This window comes from Homalodisca vitripennis, chromosome 1 (genome assembly GCF_021130785.1).
Source record: "Homalodisca vitripennis isolate AUS2020 chromosome 1, UT_GWSS_2.1, whole genome shotgun sequence".
Taxonomy (NCBI): Eukaryota; Metazoa; Arthropoda; class Insecta; order Hemiptera; family Cicadellidae; genus Homalodisca; species Homalodisca vitripennis.
This window is the reverse complement of record NC_060207.1, coordinates 65,987,932-66,011,473: the sequence shown is the minus strand read 5'-3', so window position 1 is coordinate 66,011,473 and position 23,542 is coordinate 65,987,932. Positions and strand designations below refer to the sequence as shown.

At 33.1% G+C, this 23,542-nt stretch overlaps 1 protein-coding gene across 1 annotated transcript; it reads right to left on the bottom strand.

Annotated features, from left to right (window-relative positions):
• Positions 1 to 6,635: 6,635 nt before the first annotated feature.
• Positions 6,636 to 19,469, bottom strand: LOC124363598 (myosin light chain kinase, smooth muscle-like). The gene is made up of 7 exons (XM_046818857.1): positions 19,290 to 19,469; positions 16,792 to 17,107; positions 14,750 to 14,891; positions 11,609 to 11,808; positions 10,705 to 10,857; positions 8,945 to 9,068; positions 6,636 to 6,851 (listed from the first exon to the last, which is right to left on the bottom strand). The coding sequence occupies exons 1-7, from the start codon at positions 19,306 to 19,308 to the stop codon at positions 6,771 to 6,773; spliced, it is 1,035 nt and encodes a 344-aa protein (XP_046674813.1). The 5' UTR covers positions 19,309 to 19,469; the 3' UTR covers positions 6,636 to 6,770.
• Between the last annotated feature and the right edge of the window lie 4,073 nt (positions 19,470 to 23,542).

Genomic DNA, 23,542 nt, shown 5'->3' with positions numbered 1-23,542 from the left:
TAGTGACAACATGGTTGAGTGTAGTAAGTTTCTTTCATACACATACAAAATATAAAATACGGGAAAAGATCCAGTCATTTAATGAAGCTAAAAATGAAAGCTGTGTGTTTTCCCACAATAACTATTCTACAAAAATCATGTGATCGTATAATAACATGAATATTTACATTCTACATTTTACTCCAAAATGATAAAATACAATTATACTGATAAAACAAATTGAATTGTTCTGTACCTAAGTCGATTTTGTGTTTAATCACTATTGTTTGTATTTAGCCAGTAATCTATTTATTAGGCAAGAAGTCAGTGTTATCTAATGTATCAGAACCTCCTCAATTTAAAATATCTTTAATTAATGTTTTTTTTTTACTTCTGTAATTATTATTACAATTTAAGAACATGCAATCATACAATTATAATATCCTATATCTTACATATGACATATCTACTGCTTTTTTAAGTTTGTTTTTGAAGATGGAAGGATTGTGAAGGAAATAGGATTTTTCAAGTTCGCCGTCCATAGTCCATCTTCTCCGGTCCTATCTCACTGGGCGTACTTTCCATATCTCTATGGTTGGTGAACTGTCGACGAAGAGAGCGATTGAGGCATGCTACCTAGAGTAGCATTCTGGCCCATTGCTGTACCTCATTTACCTTAATACCACTTGTCCCAGGAATAATCTTGTCTATGTATTTTGACGATGCAATGTTTCTGAGCAGAAGCTGTCAACCGATGTTTGCTGCTAATGTCATGCAGCAGCAGATGGACCTGCTCTCTCCTTGGCTGGATAAATGACGCATCTCCATCAGAACGGAGGAGAGTGCAGCTGTCTGTTTCAGGAAACGTTGTATAAACACTTAGCAGGACACTCTTGAAGGACACTGCCAGTTTGTAGTGTCTTTATAAGAGTGTCTTCAAGATCAATTGCTGCTTGGTATTATTAATTGAATCTTGTCTGAAAGATGTTGAAATGTCTGGAATGTACTTGAAAGTGCTGACAAAACTTACAAATCTATAACTGAATCTCAACCCGTGAACAATTACACTATTGTTGCCACACAGCATCAAAAATAACATATTTTGACTTTGGTTCATGGACAACATTGTTTCATGTGTGGAGGCAGCATTCACGACGCTGAAATTCGACGTTTAGTAAAAGTAAAAATCATATTGCTAAAGTTTGTTTCAAGTTTGGTAGAGCTAAGATTCAGGGCAAATATCAGACCAATGACTTGAGAGCTGGAAACAATCATCTTCATCTCGTAGTATTATCAGCGAAGTAGCATCTCTCCATGCAATACATATGTCAATGTGGTTATGATAGACCTTTTACTAAACAAGGAACTTTTAGAAATGGTGTATGATACAGATGCGTCAGAGTCAGCCTGTAGTCAACATGGAAGTCTAGTATCCAATTGGATCCATCTCTCCATTCATCATCTAACTCGGTGGCATACATTAGATTGTAAAAACCTTAGGGAAAGCTATCGTGACTGTAAAAGCAATTAACATAACATCATTTTCCCCCCCGTAGTTACTATTTCCCTTCTTGTCTGAACTGAGTTTTTGACTTTCATTTACCAGTAGGATGTTGGGTGTGCAATGTCTCAGCAACATCTCAGAACCAGTTGCAGAAACACGATATTACTCCGATGCTGACGAATTATTCTGATATATTTTCAGACGACCCTGGAATTTTCGAATGCTCTAAAGTTCAGCTCTAACTTGGTCCTGATGCAACCCCAAAAGTTTGAAAACTCGACCAATCCAGTATATTTTACGGTCAGCAGTTCTAGAGGATATTAACAGGCTAGTTCAAGAAGGAGTATTAGAACAACAGGATCCTACCATACAACATACAGGATGGGGCAGGGAAACATCCCTACTTTCGAGGTGGCATTGTGAGTAGTGGGGACATGTTGGAGGAGTGGGGGTAGGTTCGAATGACGCTGTGGCCACGGAATTTTCCGATAGTAGCGCTGTCAGTTGTAGACATGGCTTGGTCGAATGAGCAACGCGCTTTTGCTGTCGAGACGTATTTTTCTCAGGATAAGTCTATTGTTGCAGTGCAGCGTGCGCTGCGAACTCGTTATCGGATTCCCCCTCGCAACCCTGTTTCTGACCGCAAATCCATTTTGTTGTGGGTGGAAAACTTCCGTGCATGTGGTAGTGTAGTGAAAAAGAGAGTTGGGGCTCGGAGAACTGTCCGAACTCCAGAAAACATTGACCGTGTCAGAAGATCGATCTTGCAGTCTCCTAAGCGTTCTGCCCGCAAGCATGCATCCGCCCTTGCATTGTCTAATCGCACTGTGCGTCGTATTCTCCACTAAGAACTCCACTTCCATCCATACAAGATGGTCATCGTTCAAGAACTCACACAACAGGAATGGCAACAACGAGTACAGGCATGTGAAACTTTAATTGCTGACTTGCCTCATGATGCACGAGTTTTGTTTAGTGACGAAGCGCACTTCCACATTTCTGGAGTTGTTAATAAGCATAATACGCGTTATTGGAGTGGTGCAAACCCTAGGGTAGTTCATGAGAGGCCTCTACACAGTGAAAAAATGACTGTTTGGTGTGCAATCAGCAGTGAAGGCATAATTGGGCCTTATTTCTTCGAGGAGGACAATCGTTGTGTTACCATCAATTCCGAGCGGTATGTAAACATGATCCAACAATTTCTTGCACCACAATTGCAACAGAATAATTTTGGAGTAGTGTGGTTTCAGCAGGATGGTGCCACAGCCCATACTGCTAGACATTCGATGGCTGTTTTGAGGGAAATGTTCCCCGGGCGATTAATCTCCCGGTATGGTGACATTCCATGGCCTGCGCGCTCGCCGGATTTAACTCCGTGTGATTACTTTTTATGGGGATACCTCAAGAGTGAAGTGTTTAAACATCGACCCAGAACCCTACAAGACTTGAAGGATGCAATTCGCGTTGAAGTTGCCCGCATTCCACAACAAATGCTTCGCAGAGTTATGCAGAACTTCAGAACCAGACTAGATCAGTGTGTTGACAATGAGGGACATCACTTGAATGATGTATTGTTTAAAACAAAGTAAGAATTAACTTCCATCTGTACCCTTTTGATGCCACAATAAAGTTTTGTTCTAACACTTTTCGTTTTTTTTTTTAATTTACCTTCAAAGTTAGGGATACTTCCCTGCCCCACCCTGTATTACTTAGACATCCCCTATTATTGTCGTTGTTAAAACTACGTGGAAAGTTAGAATATGTGGTGACTTCAAGTCCACTATACATTCTTTTACCAATCCTGCACAGCAGTCACTACCACGTTTTTAAGGTATTGTGATAAAACTAGAGGGATGAATTGAATTCACAACTCCTGATCTCATACATGCTTATTTACAGATAGATTTTGATGATTCCTCATAATACACCAGAAATGTTCAAGACAAAATTGAGCAGGTTTTAATGGGTCTGGATGTTTGCAGTATTCTTAGATGATTGTATTGTAACTGGCAAAACTAACGTGAACACATTAAAAACTTAACAAAAATATATTGAAATAGTTACAGTTACTACGTATACGTATTCAAAAGTCAAAATGCAGGTTGTTAGAAAAGTGCGTGGTTCATTTGGTACAAAAAATTGATTCAACTAGATGTGACCCAACTGAAATAACATCTAAGTGCTAATAAAATTATACCACTTTCATCAAGTATGTGGGAGTTAAGAGCTTTTTAAAAATTATAAACAGTAATAGGTAGTTTAATAATAATTATCAAAGATTTATACCTATTCTGTACATCACCTGCTGAAGAAAGATATACCATGGCAATAAATAACTGCAGACAACGAGCTTCACTTAAATGAAGAAGTTTCTTGAATCAGAATCACTTTGGCGCTCTTCTATTTTAACTTGCTTATTATTGTAGACTCAGACGGTAGTGTCTAAGGTCTGGTGGCTGTATTAACCACTTGCTTAATAATATTAACCTCAGCGCCACAGTCTTAGCTCTATGTCAGACAATACCTTTAATACTGTTTTTCATGTATTCTGCCTTCAATTCAAGTCATGGAAAAGCATTGGAACAGTCAATTACCATGCGGTGTCAGACGCCGAACTTTGGATCAAAGTTAGAGATAGCACTGGTTCAAGTATACCTGCCTGTGACCCTAGCACCTTTTATTAGTATTACTAACCTTGTATTTTATCGTCTCTCACCCTTATTCTGTTTGATAAGATCCTCGCACATGCCAGTGGTCCATGAAGACGGGCAGAATAGGGTGTAAAAGGAGATAGGTCTCTCATTAAAATAAGGTCTGAATAAAATGCATCAAGCGTTTCTTATAGTCGTGTTTAAAGCACTAATGTTTCATACGAATTGTTCACAGCTGATTGTCCAACCAACCCATATGCTATAACTGCAAGTTTGCTCACGATACAGTAGTATCAGCTCTTTACAAATTCTTAAAATACAATAATAACTTAATTGAGCTATAAAGTTCGGACTGATCCAGAGTTGGGAGAATGTAATTGATAATACATTTTTGTTTGCGTCACTTTTACCTTAGGTTTACAAGTTAACTCATACAATAAAAACATTTTATTATTAAAGTAACCACTTGCCATCTATTTCACTTAGTAGTATAAAATTATACATAATCAATGGTGTATTTTCCATACCAGTAAATTAAAGAAATCTCAAACTTTGCGCTATATTGAGTCTTGCTGCTTCAATACAGACTCTATATACCTGAACTGCAAATGGTCTTCTTTTTGTATTTTAACCTGAAAAGCAGGACTTTCCCCTAGGACTTCTTTACTATGGTTTTATGTAACAAAACAAGCTTTGCATCATCGGGAACTATACATGAATATTGAAATATGAACTATCAGCAATGAGTGCCGACGGCCCAGCAGTTCAAGCCAAACTTTGGATCTAATCTAGACATAGCGCAGGTTTAAATCTTGTCTGTTACCTTAGTACTTTTTATCAGTACCATTGACCTTGTACTGTATCACTCTCCCCCTTATTCTGTTTTACAAGATCCTCGTTCAGGTCAGTGGGGCTATAAGGATGGGCAGAATAAGGCTTAAAAAATATAATCATCATGTTAATCTAGAAAAATCTCAATCTCTGACCTATCCTTTCTTGCTGCTCCAGGACAGATTTTACTAGACCTAGAACAGTCACTAGAAATGGTTAAGTCTAGTGTAACTCTTGCTTATCCATGTCTGATTGGAAGGGTACTTAAAGAAGTATCAATTGCACCCCTGATATGTACAGTGAAGTTTTTCTTGGTATAATTTAGGTAAATTGTAGTAATTTACAGTGGTATTCTTGTTTGCACTCAAATTTCTTTTGATGCTCCAGTACATATTCCACATGTCTCTCAATAGTGGTCATGTATGCTGTCATGACTTTTTAAATTTGTGCTTCTCCTTATACGATGCAGAGCTCACACATCTGTTTTATTTTAATGTACATTTTGTTGTTACTTTGACTTTAGTGGTTTACTGTTACAAGGTTATTTATTCTTTACATACTTAAACCTCGTTTTAAGATTTTACACCTGAAAAAGGGAGCGGATACCACTTCTCAAAACATTGAGTTTCTTCTATTAAAACACTTAACCATGGCTAATGTCAGTAATCCTTTCACTGAAGGAGGAAAAGCTTTTGTTATTGGAAAAGCTTACACTTACTAACTTGACAGAAAAAATTACAGAACTAAACATAGTATTATGTTTTTTACTGTCAGTTATCATATTATCACTCCATTTTAGTGTTGTTGGTAAAAGCCAACTACTTAAAATATCATGTTGTAGGCCTATTGCTACAAAAACAGATTCCAAAGGTCTCCAAGAGTAATATCTCAGGATATGGAACTATGTCATTAAAACAACAATGTCTGTCTTGGAATCGTTGAACAGAATTTATGCTTGTTTTCAACGTGGAAATTATCTGTACTGAATCTCTGACCATAACAGTAACAGATCTTTATGTAAACACTTGATTTTTAGCTTTACACATACAAGCGCAACACACATTTGTTAAATTAGGTCAGGAACATTTATTCAATTATTTTGGCATCACTATCTCCTTAAAATAAAAGCAGTTAGTATTATAATACAAAGTAACTTCCATAATATTATTCTTTTTCTATCAACTTTTTTCTTTTCCTTCTAACTTTGTCATTAAATTATTGATAGCAAAGTAAACAAAAAAAAATATAATAGGTACATAGATTGAAAATACAAAACTTTAGCACTAATATGGCCAGGTAGTAAAAGATTAATGACTGTGGAACAGGCGTAATCAACAAAGTTTTTATGTTTCTTAAAACTAAAAAACCAACAATTTTAACTACAATATATATGTAGGTTATTATGATTTGAAAAATTCTCAATCTAATTTAGGCTATTAAGTTCTGCAGTAAAATATTGGTAACTCAAAATGGGCAGAATTGAGAAAATGTAGCCTAAAACACAATAAGCACTTAAATTAGAATAAATACATTCTATGTATATATTACTTGTTGTATTTTAATAAAATCACTTGAACCATATAAAGGAAAGTTTAATAACCTAAATAGTACAAAGAACTCCTTGTTCATGTAATCTAAAGTTAGTGCAGGCTAAGAAATAATCAAAATTGTGCAGTATAATATACTTATCTTATATTTTCTGAACAGTATAAAGGTATTATTAAACAATGTTTTATAACAATTGGACGTGCTGAAGAAAGTTTTTCTTGAGACAAGCACACTAGGTGTCAAAGTCAACAGTACAATCATGAAGAGTCACTGGAGTGACAACCAGTTTCTGAGAGGGTTGTCATACGGCCCACTGCCACGATAGCGTTTTTTGTTTTCTAGGGAATAAAAAATGAAGTTTTAACTAGAATAATGAACAAGAATGAATAAAAACTAGAGTAAGCAATTCAACAAAATTATCAGTAACAGTATAATAAGTTCTTAACAACCAAAATCGCTATATCTGAAAGGTTTATATAGATGATTTTTCAGTTTGCAGTACATAAATTATAATTTAAATCTCAATGTACTTGTTATCTATATTATGACAACACTTGGTATATTTATTTGGAAGCCATTGCTGATTACTGTCCAGTAAACCTTGTGTACGAATTAATGTTATATAAATATAGACATATAAATAAATATAATGCGATAAGACAAGGGCATTTTTAAGAATTTGGAAAACTTGACAATCCAATAAAAGTAAAAGATAATACAATCAATATAAAAACAATAAAAGTGTTTCTCGTTTACACTCTTAATACTTATGGGCTTACCACAAAAGGGAAAATAGACTTCTGCATATTATTTAACACTATACAACAATTGAGTCATACATGCAGCATATCAGTCAATTTCCTTGTTATATAAATAACGAATTTTAATTTTGTTCTCCAATTACTAAATGTTTAATCCTTTGCCTGGTATAATGATTTAATATTGAATATGTATAGGCACACAATAATATTCGATGTGTATCCATCCTTCAGAACAACTACAATTAAATCATAAATAAATGTATGATTATTGTCACCAATTCAAATCATAATATATTTAATGTGATTCATATATAGTTATTACTTATACATTGTAGATTCTTTTCATGCAAATAAAGTTCCATAGTTCATTTACAATCTAAATATATAACACTCACAGTGTACAAAAGGCGACATATTTAATCACAATGCCGTTATTACAGTGCGTAAAATGTAACTGGAGACAAATAAGCTAGACAGCAGTGCCACTACTCCATAATGTTAATACTTAAATTTTGGGCTGGTCCATTTTTAACAACTTCACTACACCACGAATAATCAGTTTTTGTACTGTTTTTAAATTGCATATTTAAAAATAATTGAATTTTTAACCTAATTTGTATAGTGTATTTCCTCCATTTATTGTTTTATTTGAATAAAAGTTGTATCTACACAAAGGCGCATTTTGTCACAAGTTTTTTGTGTTAACTTTTTTGTGAGCAGAATAAGCAACTGTTTAGTAGTTTTGAGGCAATTCTGTTATAAGAGATGTAAACTGACTTGCCGTATCAGTAGAAAGATTTAATAGTTCCCTCAAAATAATCTAGAGTGCTCCACATCTCTGCCAGCTGCTGAGATATGCTGTACAATTTTCATTCTGCAGTTAGTGACTGGTTACCTGATTGCAGACACACATTATTGTTCAACAAAAGTAACGAATTACTCGTGCACACAAGTTAATGTTTATTAAATTCCAATAATTTAGAAAATCTTGGTTTGTCTATAAACTTGATTTTATCTACAATTAGCACTATTTCAGAGATCTGTAACTGAGTATTACATCTATTTATCCATTAAAGCGGCTATAAAGCACATCACTGAAGCGTATCAAACTACTCCTGATTATGTTATTTGTCTTTCCACGCTTAAATTGTATTTACATTATCAATGATATGACAATATTAATTGGCTAGAGACTGCAGAGAACTCAAAACTAATACTTGCTTTACAGAAAAAGCTGTTGCAGCCCACACTGATGGCCAAAGGTTTCAGTGTCAGCCCATTTAGAAACCAGAAATGCTTTCTAATTTTCTTTAAACAATAATAAAGACTATTTTTCATGGTTTGCATTTGTATTTCTTTAGATATAGTTAAAATAACACACAAAGTGTTTTGAGGACAGATAGCGGAATTTAAGCCAGCTCTGTTCTGGGATGCTGTGGTTGTGGTAAAAATACAGCTGTTGACATTGATGTTTAGTTACTTTTATAACAATATTTACCATATATGTTAACTTAATATTTTCACTACTGTATATATTAAATATTTATTACTATAATTCATTAATATTCATGATTTAAGTAATCATCTAATTTGTAAATGTTAGTTCTAACCTGAAAGGCCCATAGGGCCTTAACGTTGCCTGTTTAAATAAAAGACGTTTCACTTCATACCTGCCACTTTCTCCTGATGATAAATTTCTTCAGTTTATCTGTGCTCAGCTTGACACATCCCACAGTCATATCACAATGAGTCAGCCAGCTGTGCCGCAGGCACTCATCTGCTGTCAATCTTTCCCTAGAACAGCACTATAACATCACCAAATATTGAAAAATACTGAACTTACAATTCACTTTAGGTGAAAGTGGTAATTATTGCAAATGGTGGAATATCCAGCATTTGAGTAGGGGGAGTTCGAAACAATTTTGTATTTTAAGCTCCAACGGTTCAATACGCAACTGTTCATGGTTCAACCAGTTTTGATAGATTTGAAGGATTATTATTGTTTTAATGCTAAAAATACTATATTAGAAAAACATATAGACTTATGTATATTTTTTTATTCAAAATGTTTTGTACTGTGCTAATACGGTCTTAAACATTATTAACCATCTAGTTTGAAATTTTATTTATTAGGTACTATTTTTTTAATTAAATTTTTCATTTCACTTAATTTTGTTTACTGTCAGTAAATAAAACATTAAATACTTCACATTTCAATAGACCATGGAAGGGTTCGAGAGAAGAAGATACAATATACTTATAACAAAAACGGGTTCTGACCAAATAATAAAATCTACTTTTATATTGCTAGCCCATTATCCATAGTATGGCACTAGGAACTGCTGCCACCTTAGAAATTCTCATCCTGTAATTGACACGGAGATAAATTAACAGAAAATATGAGTTTTATTATGTTACATGATAGATTTATAATTAAAATAGTGATTAAAAAATATAACAGAGGCACACAAAGTATCTGGAATATTCTCTATTACAGAAAATGTAAATTAAAAAAATGTGTATTGATATATATATTATAAAGTATGTAAATGAAACTGAAGGAAACAGGAATTTTCTGAAGATTTTCCATTTTTCAGTAATAAAGAAATTAGTAATACTAAATTTCAAGATTAGCAATCTCATCTCTTCCTCAGATGGAAAAAGTAACATAACACATAACTACAATCTAGGTTTTTAATTTAAGAATCATATAGAAATAGAAACATTTTTTATTTCCAAAAACATATACACATAGATATTAGATTTATTTACATTTGATAAATAGTAAATTACCCTTTTACTGTACTCACTAAGTGGCGATAAAATAAAACAATTTAATTTTAAGTAAAGTAGTTGGATAAATATTATTTATATAATTTAAGTAAACTATTTATTACATATTAACATAATTATGTTCTAAAATGGAAATTAGCCTACATGGGCAAGCAGCCTGTGCGTATATCATAGCATTTGTAACATACATTAGTCAAGAATCACAACTGACATTTTTATTAAGTGCATGGTTTTAGAGCCTAGAGATTGTCTTCATTGGGTTGGCACACAACATTTTTGTTTTGATTCCTTACATATGCATGTCACAATGCTCTGGTATGACTGATTTAATTTTATTATTTATTTTAACCTAGACTGTAATTATGTTACCTTTAATTTTATATTATTTACACAAATAATCAATAGTTTTACATTAGTTATCCTCCTAATTAAGAGATCAGATTGGAGATCTCGAAATGTAGTGTTACTGGTTTTTTGTGTCACTGAACAATGGCAAATGTTAGAAAAATTCATGTCTCCCTCACTATCCTTTCATTGTAAAAAACAAACTTTAAATAAAGAAATAATACTGATTACTGCAATATAAACCAAATTTGTGGCTGCTAAGCCCACGTACAGCTGGCTGGCAATAACTCACTCTTTCTTCTTCACTAGAAGGGAACTGATGAATTCCTTTGCATCCTCAGAGATAGTATTGAACATTTCATCATCAAAGTCATAATCCACTCGTGTGATATTAACAAATGTTTCTGCATCGGTGTCACCCATGAATGGAGAGAGCCCAGATAACCTGTAATATTAAAATCATTCACTAATTCTCATATTATTACAAAATGACTAAAATAAGAATATGTCTAAATAACATACGGTATATTATACTCTAACCTTTTGTTGCTACTTTTATTAATTTAGGGTGTTGTGATGCCATGGTAAATTATAAATGACTTTTGCAGATTAAAAGTTGAAACATTTTTGTGTGATCAGTAATCCTTAAACAATCTAGAGATTTTACGTATTGCAACATCTAGTATCCAAACATGTCGCTGCTTGATAGACCGTACTGAGGTTCATATCATATTATTTTCAGTGTAGATATTTATTAATATATATAATTCCATGAGATGTATTGAAGGAATAAAAACAAAAGATGTGAATAAACATAATATATACTACTATTCAATTAGATTTTGTAAAATGATAAAATAGTTCTGTGCTTCAACGGAAACACCTTAATTAAAAACTGTGTGTCATTATGGGCATAGGCATTATCAAAACTTATATGAATAACTGGCATACAATAATCAGTAATACAGACACAGTTAGAGTAATGATTAAAGTCTGAGGAAATACATTCTTTCAAAATCAAAGCTCTAGAAAGATAATTATTTTATACCGTTCTTTGTTTATTCATGTGAGGGACACTATACACAAATTAACTTGTTTTTGACTCAGTGGCCCAAAAAGGACGGGATAGACATTTATGTACTGTTCAAATGCTGTTGTTCTTGAAATATGAAATAAAATTTTCTGACTGAACTCACAGAACATAGCAGATGACTCCGACAGACCACATGTCCGATGTTACTCCAATAGGGTCATAGTTGATAATTTCTGGAGGAACAAACTCTGGAGTTCCATACAACACTCTGAGTGGAATATTGGTCTGGAGTCTACGGGCTAAGCCAAAGTCCACAATTTTGATTTTATGGGATGAGCTTTTGTGACACATGATGTTCTCTGGCTGGAGTAATATAAAAACATATTTTATAAGATATTATAAGTAAATGATTTTGTTAAATCCTATAAAACAGACACAAAATATTGAATATTTAGGAAATTCATAAAATATAACTATAATATAGTAATAATATAGGTAGTTTAACTCTTAATTGTGAAACAGTTATTTAGGAAAGATGTTTTAAGAATCATGAATATAAACACTTTTGTTTTGCTTAAACTTGTTGTTGATGATAATGATTTGAAAGGATACTGAATTTCAGACATTAATTTGCCAACGTTATATGTTACTAAAATAGAACACCACTTTTTTGATACCTAAAAAGAGGATAGATTACAATCCTTGAAACATAGTGTTCCATTTCATTAAAATACAGCAATGAAAAATGTCTGAAATCCTATAATACTTTGTTACACAGGAGAATCTACGTAGGAGTACTATCAAACAGGGAGGGAGAGGTTACTGCTACAAGAGAATCTGGAAATATTCTGTACTCACAGTCAAGCTGGGGGTTCAGTGGGCCTCACCCACAATATTTTTTTAGACCTATCAATTTAATTGAATCAAAATGGCAAGGTTTATGGTTCTTTGTTTGAAGTTGGTTTTTTGACAATGGAATGATTGTGAAAGAAACAGGATTTTTCTGGACATTTGCCATCGTTCAGCGATATAAAAAAATCAGTAACACTACGTTTCAAGATCTGCAAACTAATCTCTTTTTCGGGTAAACAACTAAGCTAACACAAAACTACAAACTAGGTTAAAATAAACAAATCATACCAAAGCGTTGTGACATGTGTAAATCAGGAATCATAACCACCATTTTGTGTGTCAACTTCACTAATTCTAAAACATGCACTTAATAAAAAACTAAACACAACACTAATTATTAAAACTGAACTACAGAATATAGGTCACAATAGGTCTGCTTTCGCCAACTACCCACCTACGACTGACCAGAGGCCAATAGAAAATGGCAATCGTAATGGCAGAAACTAGATGGCAGCAAAAAGAAAGAAAGGAACGGAACAAGTTGGGCCTTTTTTATTATTGGTTCATGCTGGTTCATTATTGGTTTGGTTTCATCTGCTCATCTGGATTCTATATGTTCAAATTAGTCAAAACAATGTCTTTACAATCTCCCCCCCCCAGCTAAGGTTTTTTTAATGAAACCAAATCTTTTTGCAATAAAGTTAATTCATCAACACTTCTTAGTCAATGTGTTCTATGAATAATCTTAACTTTCCTAAGACCGAGACAATAATGTTTAACGGAAAAGGATTTAATTAAATTTAAATTTAATTAATAATGTTTTCCATACACAAACTCACTTCCCTAGTTAATGTTATTTGGAACTTACATAGATGACAATCTCTTACAACAGGAACTCATGTAAAGGCTTTGTGTAAACAACTGAATCCTATAATATTTGCTGTGCAAGCCTCTCTGATTTTTCCTCACAGAAAACTATTTATAGTTATACATTTGATTTAAGATTTGGGCATTATCTAGTAAAAAGAGCCTTTTTACAGTTTTCATGAAGCTCTCAAGATTATTTATAAAGTTAAATTTTACTTGCAATAATATTATTATGTTAGTGTTATTATTTATTTATATAATTTACATACACAACAACTATAATGTTCTAGTGAACAAAATAAAACAAGTTCAAAATACATGAACTTTAAGTCAAGTATTATAAAAGACCACAATATAACCACACATAGGTTGTTTACTTACACATTTTTCTCTCTAATTTTTTCAGGGTCTTAGCTATGCTGGCTTCAATGTTCACTGGTTTTTATTGTCAAAATACATGATTGGACCTCCCGGGATTTGAAACGGTGATCTCTCGGTTAGAGAGCCAAAACTATAACCATTAGTCTATAGAGGAGGACAAACTTATACTTTTTGCAGCATTTGTAGAAATATGTTATTAAATAATTGTAAAAGAATCATTGCATAAATTCACCAACAAAGAGTTGAAAATTAACTATGTTATTTTTATTGGTAAGTCAACTATAAAAACAAATTTGCTAAAAATATAATTTTTTATACACATTAACTTACACACATTTGGGTAAAAACAATACAGAGAATAGCAAGTGAAATCTAATCACTTAACATTTTTTAAATAGTAATCAGAAATCTAGTGGTGTTAATTAAATATATAAATTTAATTTAATAGTATAGTTTAAGATTTCCTTAACTGCTACTACTAATACTATCTACACTGATCAACAAAAGTTATTAATACATGACTAACGTCAAGAAGGAAAGCGTTTAGAATGATGTTAAGATCAAGCAAACTTACAAATGCCATTCAAAGAGATGATCGGTAGGGGTATATCTATGCTCTGTTACAATTTAGAAACAAAAATTATTTAAATAAATGCTTTTTACATTACCAGCAACAAAATTATAAAATTAATTCTAATGCACTGTATTATTTAACAGAATGGGTTTAGGCCAAGAATGAATACATAGAAATAACTCTCACAATTTGTCCTCTACTTTTCCATTTATATATTTCAAATAATTCCTCTACTTTGAATAAAGTTCTAAGCTGTATTTCCCTAAGTGGCACTGTCTGTATTGGTAATCTAACTTCAGATAACTTGACTACTGATTCATTTGGACTTCAAGCATTCCAAGTTCGTATGAATGCTTTAAAGATTTCTATTGGGAATTTTCCCTAGAGCTGGGATCTGAGGACTCAATCTATAGGTGTTATAGATTGATGAGAGAAAAAACCAGCGATTTGTCTTAAAATATTATAATCTCTAAGAGGCACATTCTAAGACATGTGGGAGTCACATTAACTATGAGGTCAATATTGTAGGTATAGTGCCTTTCACAGAATACTTTTCTCTTCCGTTTCCCTCTTTTTCACTATCTGTTATTTATATTGCTGGCTGTGTAAAATTATTTAATAATAGCTTGCCTTCAAATCTAAATGTACAATGCAGTTGTTGTGCATGTAGCTCACTCCTTGACAAATCTGCCGCATGAAAAGGACACAGTCTTGCTCAGTAAGCATAAAATCTTCTGCTACAACACGCTCAAACAGCTCACCTCCCGATATGCTGTAACAGTAAGCCATTCAGAATTACTACATTGATTCCTTCATTTATTTTGTTCTTTTTCAAGAACTATGTTGTTACAAATAGAAAACATGCATGAAACATAGACAGTGGTGATATTATTGTATTTTTCCCCTATATTATAAACTTTGATCTATGAAGATTAAGAAAAGCATTTAAAAGTTTACCTTCCAATTTCCAATTATTATTACATGGTATACAATAACCGTATGAGAGTCTTAAATATATTTATAAATGTTGGTTAAACCTTTTTCTTTTTTATGATATATGTTTCAAAATTATGTCAATAAAAATTTTCAATTCTCATCTATTAAAGTATTGCCATATCAATAGGTAAGAATTTACCTTCAAAAATTAATATATCTTCAACAAAAGAATCTTATTCAAAAAAGTAACAACTGTTGTCATCACCAGTGATGTCACATGTTTGAAAAGTGTTTCATCAACTCAAACTGACATTGCAAAGTGTTATTGTTGCTTATCATTTTTTGAAACAATAATAAGGCAGGTTGAATTTCTGTGGTTATTAAATTAGAAACAGTCTTACAAAAAAGGTATGACTGGCTTAAAGTGCATTAACTTTGACTATGTGCAAAGAAACATAGACGTAAGAAAATAGAAATTTTATCTAATGAAGCTTTCGCTCTTAAACTATATAATTATATACAATTACTAGCATACAATAATTGTGTTCATTGAATAACTTTTAAATTTATATACTCAGATATAAGAATAGACAGTAAAAAAATGAAGAATACCTTGTGTGGCTTATTTCAGAATGTGGAAATTTGTGTTAATTATAAGAATATAAATTTGTTAATACCATAATTTATTAGTATTTCCTTCAGTTTTCTGAAAACAGTTACTATTATTATAACATTTCATACATTGTTTGAAGTTTTTAAATGTTTTATAACAGTTTTAAGATAAGTTAAAATTGACTGAAAATAGTACCAGTACGGATCGAAAGCAACCAGTTATAGGATTAATGTGAAAATGTAAGTCTTAGTCAAATTATGTTACATTTAGAAATGCTTAATTTTTGCCTTAGATAGGGCCTGAGCAATATCTTAAACTATATTATCAATGGTAAATTACAGGAAGACAATGTACTCATGCAAATAAATATTGTAAGTCTGTACTCCCTCTAAATCCTGAATAACGTTTAGTGACTCCAGTGCAAAAGCGCTTATGAGCATCTTAATATTTAGATATACATTTATAAGTATGAGTAAGTACTTACATGGAGCAAAACATAAAGATTTTTTTTCTAGAGCAGAGTGTATAAAAATGTATATATGATAAGTGTTAGACTTTATGATGGAACAAGCAAAGTACAGGTTTCAGGATCTGATTTAAAACCATTCAGGGTGGTTTCTCAACACTTAGGATGATGAGGATGAATATTCAAAGTATGCATCTATACACCTTGGATGTGGATTAAATTTCCACCAATCCAAGTTAGTCTTATACTGAAATCAATAATCAACATGAGGTGCAAATTCTAACACCCTAGGTACATTAAAATTGTAGGCTGAAATCTGTAACTTAGTTATAGTCCTAATTAATATTAGTGGAAAGTTAATATGTACCAATATTTATAAATAAAACTGTTCCTACTTAGGCAGAGACATATGTTGTAAACTTAAAAATTAAGTAATTTTTACTTTTTACTGCACATAATTTAATTCTTACTGATTAAAATTATTGGTACCCCAAAATGCATAGTTAATAGAATATCTGGAATCCCACTATTGTACATAATATTTTAATATAAAAAAATTCAAATTGAAATTGAATTTGTTGCACAAAAAAGATTATGTAAATGTCAACATTGTTTATTCTTACTTATTAATGTATCCATTTAAACTCCAGGACTTACTATTCCATAATCATAATAATATCCTTAGGATTTTCAAAGGCTGCAATTAGCTGAAGAAGTTTAGGATGCCTTAAATTGTTCATGATGTTGATTTCCTCCTGCACTTTTACCCTGTCCTGTTTCTTGACACAGCGGACAAACTTGGCAGCTGCAATGATACCAGATTGCTGGTCTTTAACTTTGTGTACCACTCCATACCTTCCCTTGCCTAATTCTTCCTGTACAGAATAGCGCACCTGGAATTGCTCTCCTGGTTCCAGACCAACCTGTGAGTAGGAGTTCTCCAACTCTTCCTCCTCCTCTTCTTCTCTCAACTCTACAGAACACACATAAATGAGTACAGAAAATATAAAAAAGTCCATGTAATCTTGTTCACTTTGAACAAATACTCCTAAAAATTAAGTATATTTTTGCAAGATGAGTTTAGTAAGAGAGTAAGAACGGTTTCTCTTTTAAATAGATTAAAAACTCATGATTTATTTATTAGTTTGTAAGAAACATCCTTAAGAACACATTTTAAAAATATTCCTCAAGTCTGAAGAGGAATTGTTACACATTTATAAATAGCCCGGATAAATAGAAATTTTGTTTATTTAATTATTTCACTGGTTGGCATAATTATAGTATAGTAGTTGGTATTTACATTCATTGAATAAAGCCAAACTGTGGTATAAAACAATTTTACAAATGTTTAAATGCTCATTGTTTGGGAGATATGGGTTTGTGCAACTTTACTTAAGTATCATAACTACGTCATTAACTTTACTCTATAATGAATTGTTTAAAATTGAATAACTCTGTCTAAACTCAACACTGATTTTCTGCCCGCTACTATATTTTCTCAACTTATCTAAACTACAACTATTGATGACTTTTGCTAGTGACAATAACTTATCGATCTCTTGTCAGCATATGGAATACACTATCTTTGCTATCAACAATGATAAAATAGTTGGTATCTTGTAAATTTGTTATAACTATACTGCTTATTTTTGTTATTTAACTTTAAACATTTTCAACATGTACTACTTTGTTAATATTAGAGCAAATTACACATTTCTTTTTTAGTTTTCCTCTTATTTTTCTATAACCTATGTTCAAAGTTTGGTATCTGTAGCTTTACTGGTTATGGATATAATTTTTTAATAAAAAATACAAAATGGCAGCTTGCGACTAATAAACACATTTCTCAACCTATGTTTATAGAACATTTTTTGTTTTAAATAATGAGTACTATCAGCTACAGAAGTTTATGAACCCCTTTTGAGAAGCCTACAGTACTTCAGTCATAAAGTATATACTTTCAGTCATTATAATTTACTTCCAGCCTTCTGATACCAAAATTGAGTTTGCTTTGTTGTTGTAATCAAGAAGATATTCATAAGCAAGTCTTAGAAACCTACTTCTGTCTAAAGACATCTAAGATGGGTTTTATTCAGACTTTAAATTTATAGCAAAGGTTTGGCAGTAAATAGATAAATCTTAAATCTGAATAAACAAATAATGTGGGTTTTATAACAATATGGGAATATGTAGTAAAATTAAGATAAGATTTTATATTTGATATCTGCATTACAGTAATAACCAAGCACTGCATGCTTATTATTTGCTAAAACATACAATTAAAAGTATATTTTTACTAAGACTTCTAATTTTCTTGTCTGGTTATAAGAATTTTCTTGTAAGGTTATCTTACTATCAAGCTTACTTTATGTTTTGTTTTATTCTCGTTTAAGCCTCAGCTCTTAGGCTATGCTCGCTTGTTTAAATCACTGTTGCTATTATTCCTCTCATGATTGGACCTCCCCAGGATTTGAACCCATGATCCCTCAGTTAGAGATCCATGACAGTACCCTCTAGACTATGGAGGAGGACTACTTTATGCTTTCAAGACTACAAATGTAAACAAATTATAAATTTATTAAACATATGGTTATGCTGTCATAAAACAATGTTTACACAGCGGCCTTGATTAATGAACAAGCTCTTTAATTTAAGTGCGTTTGCTGTAATACAGCTTTAGAGTTAAAGAGGGAATTTTTCACAGCTTTAAAGACCACTGGGGCGTACCCCAGAGAAATTTTTAAAATTAGAATATGCATGTATTTGAACTGCTAACCCTAAGAATATCCTTTTAAAATTTCAATATAATAAATCCAGTAGTTTTTGTATACCTGAGTGAAACACACGCATGAACAAACATATATAGATAATATTAAATTTTTATATAATAGATTGAATATCTCGGCCGAAAACTCAAAAATTGAATTTTGCCTTAATTCTATATTTCTTCTTAACTTATGAGCGCTATAAAAAAATTAAAGGAGTAGTGATTTAAAAATATAAATAGAATCTGAAGCTTAGATAAATACATTTTATTAAAGACACAAAAATGCAATTAATAAAATACCAAATCTACATACTCCCATATCTTATTCATTATAATGGAACTAAAGATTCATATTAGTAATATTTCTTAATAAGACCAAAACACATACCGATGTTAGAACTATCCATTAAACAGGTGTAATTGACTGGTCCAATTGGCGATTATGACCATTGGATTGTGTGGGTGTAAGTATATTGGTGAATCGTTTAACATTTACAACAACAGTTTACGTTTTTTAGTGCAGTCTTACGCCACTAATCTTCCGCTTCATTACTGATAACAGAGATAAGCCGCATGATCCCAGAGCATAGAGTAAATAAGTAGATAACAAGATTTTATCCAACAGTCATGTACATCAATATGTGTGTGGGCGAAGGGCAATCCGAAAAATTGCGTGGAAATGTTTCAAATACCCGCGAGTAGTTTTCCTCTAATTGAACATTATAGTTGTTTGTAAATTACTACAATAAGACAAAGCATATAGTCTTTATTACCAACAGTAAGATTGTTCAGTACTGTACCTAAGTGTTGTACTAATATGAGTTTATAATATGTATAAAAATAATTGAAAGTTACAAAAACATTATACTTCAGTTTTGAAGTAAGAAATGCATTGGAATCATTTAAACTGCTCTAATGTGAGTTAATCTGATGTTGGAAATAAAAAAAGGTTGCGACCAGTGTTGCGAAATCTTACAAGTATTAACTAAAACTAGCTCTTTGTAAGAAATTAACTTAGGATTTTTTAATTTTTCTTTTTCATTTGTCTTTTTTGAGCACGAGAAATCGATTGGTGCTGGTTTTAACCGAGAAAATTCTAGATGATCCACGTTTCTGACCAATGTTTTCGTCAGAATTTACGATTTCTGGCCCCTGTACTTATATTTATACTCAGCTGCATTTTAAATAAATCAATCAACAAACAAATTATCTGACAAACAGCCTACAAGTCCTTGCATGCCTACATATATCCATGTCTGAAACGAACACTGTGTGTCAGATGGAGGTTTTAATAACCCTTACGTATTTCAATTGTTTGTGTTTTCCAGGAGGATTAATGTATGCTAGAAGAGCTGGAAGATATCCAAAGCGCAGACAAGAAGTCAACTTTGAAAAAAGAAATTAATCGAAAAACGTGCCAATAAAATGAACATCGACAGACATGCCCGGTACGATTGACTAAGAAAAGAAGCCATACTAGCCTCATGGCTCAGCTAAACGACAAATAAATCAACAAACCCCGTACTAAAAATCGCCCACAACAAGATGTTTCATGCTGTGAAGAACTTGGCCACGAAAGGATATTCACCTCGAACAACTCCGTAAACACAACGTTGCTCGACGAATAAAAATACGAGAAAGGGTCAATCCACCAATGTTTTGCACAAGTCCACCAATGGAGTGCCAAACGCCTACACGCTACAAAACTGAAAGTTTAACTGCTGGATCTGAGATCGTTCAACGTCAATTAAGTGTTGAAGCATTCCCTTTCCTGAGACACGAGTGCAGAACAAGACTACCTAGAATTCATTTGGCGATTGCTGTATAATGGAAATAACGTATACACAACGTGATTCCCCAACGAACTAGCGCTGCTGTTTACGCGTTAACACAGGCTTTGGGAAGATTTTAATTCTTGTATACGCTGATTCGACGCCATATTCAGATTCGCATTCAATGTCACCGACGATCTAACCACAAACTCCAAAGCATATTGCTTCAACGTAAGATTTTAAAAGGTCGCGAGTTATTCTATCTCAACCCTGACCAAGCTGTTACCGAGCGTTTGCACTGGAATCAACCAAGATTTTTGTGTCTATTGGAATCTATCCTACGGGACGAAAATGCGTTTGCTCAGTCGTTTATAATGAAACGTAAAGTTATCGAAGAAGAGAACGCTAAAGCTGCTGCTCTAGAAATAGAGCCGCCAATTGTCGATCTGATCATTAAGGACAAGACGTTAAGGAAGCCTTCTCGTGACATTTAGTCCTAAAAGGACATTTGCGTTGCTTCCGGAGTGACTGGATTGGTAAGATTAGGATACAGACTGCTCCTTATCGAGATTGGATGAGGAAGAATGGCAGGGACTATCTCACTCATGTTTCCTTGAACTCAAACTCAAAACTAAAACTTTTTATTACGAATAGTATTCAACTGTACAATAGCGTAAATACTCGTATATTTAGTTTCCACAAAGAGTTATTACAAAGTAGTTTCAAAAAAGAGTTTTACACCTCTTTCAAAATTAATGACGTCACTTTCTACCTTAGGGAGTCTGGCAGTGCATTAACAAGATTAACGCCTCTAATACGGATATCCTGATCAAAGAAACTAATTCGACGCTTAGTAACGTTGTTGAACTGTTCTAGATTGTATTGCATTGGGATGTTTGTTACGTGGAACAAATAGATGTGTTTTCGCATATACAGAAATTCAAAATTTTAATATATGGAAAGGTGAAAATATTGGAATTCTAGTAGATTGTTTATAAGAAAATCGGCAAGGATTTCCAAATGCTGTTCTTAACGCCCTCTTTGGAAATTTGAATATTGACCTAGTGCGTTCGCATCAAATTCCTCAAATCAGGGCTGTATTTAACAATAGACGACATAGGCGAAGGGGGATGGCCTAGGGGCCCGCATTACAGTTACAATTGCAGAATAATGTCACTGGCCATGTTTTATTATCATAGGTAGTACGTTGTACGTACATACTTGATGCAAGAAGATTATTGTTAATGTACAGGAGTAGCGTATGGTGATATAGGGAGCAGAGCAACGGGTTGACGTACGTTTGAAGTACTCGTATCTCTCACCGGTGTGAGAAGCGGGCGGCGGTACCGCACCTGTGTGAGTGCGGGCAAGGGTTCATGTTGGTACTTGACCGTGATTCACTCTCCTCACCCTTATAGAGGGAAGTCCTTATAAGTTTGATAAGTGTGTTTATAAATGAAAAAGGTTTAATAATTAGGGGAGAGAACGAAACCCTTAGGTCCTGTAGGTCCAGGAACGAAATGGCAACTACCTGGGGATTTTAGAGCTCCTAGTACAGTATGACGAGTTTTTAAGAGGCCGCCTTGAAACACATGGAACACACGGAAGTAGTCCACATAAACTAATTATCTTTTACAATATGCGAGGAAGTCGTAAATACAATAGGAAAACAAGTGTTAGATGAGATCATATCACGAATAAAGAAGTGTAAATATTTCCCAACGACTCTAGATTCAGTACCCAATGAAGATTATGTTTACCAACTCAGCTTGGTCTTCAGGTCCTTGGAAGATTCCAAACCTTTTGAAATATTTTTGACATTCATGCCTAATTAAGGGCACAAAGCAAAATAGATGTTTAATGGTCTGTGATCGTGAACAAAATAAATAATCTGGACATCAGTCTTACAACAACACCTTTGCAATGAGCGGGAAATAATTAAGGGTTCTAACAGGTCGTTTTAGAATAAAACAGTTTAGCAGCATGGATACCTTGTGCTGGACATCTATTCAATTTGGTACTACAAGCTGCAGCCGGTTGTATTCTTAATGCTGTAAGCTTTTTTGTAAGAGATCTTTGTATATTTCACTGCCTCAACCAACAGATACCAGACTATAACGTGACTGCTTGAAATGAGCAGTAACTGAAATAAACGTTCTAGTACCTGAAAGGGCGTCAACAACACGATGGTCATGTCGAACTGATGCTATAGAATCTCTTTTGCGATTATATAAAGAGATAAAGCTGGTGACAATTTTAGAAGATAAATAAGATAGAAGGATATTAAGAGGAATATCTAGTTCGAAAGATGAAAAAGTTGGAGGCAGGGCTGTATGGCGTTTTTGGGACGATATTGTGGGTAAATTTAACAAAGCCCTCGTTATGTTTAGTTTTGTAGCCTATCTTTACCTAAAGTAACATGAGTTATAAATCAACCATATTAAATTTGTCTAATTACTTAAATTGTATCACCCAAACATTATGTCATAACTGACGGAGCATTAATATTTACAGGCTAGACAATACAGTACATTTAACGTAAATTCCTTTAAAATCACTATTTTGCACCTAATTTCTCAAATTTTCCCGGGGGAGGGCCCCCGAACCTTCCTTTTATTGGGGATCTGTCATACCCCCTAAACCACGATTAACGAGCCCGCTCCACAGGTTGTGCGTATTTTTAAAATTCGTTCAGGGGCCTGTATTTTTCAGCATTCGGCCCTGCCGCTAATGGCTGCAACATAAGCAATGGATATATTAACCTATAGCAGGTGGCCCGAATTACTCGTATCTTCACAAACTTGAATAAAGTACGAATTACAAATATTTCTGCCTTTAGGTTTTTTTTTTCAGAAAAATCAATATAAAT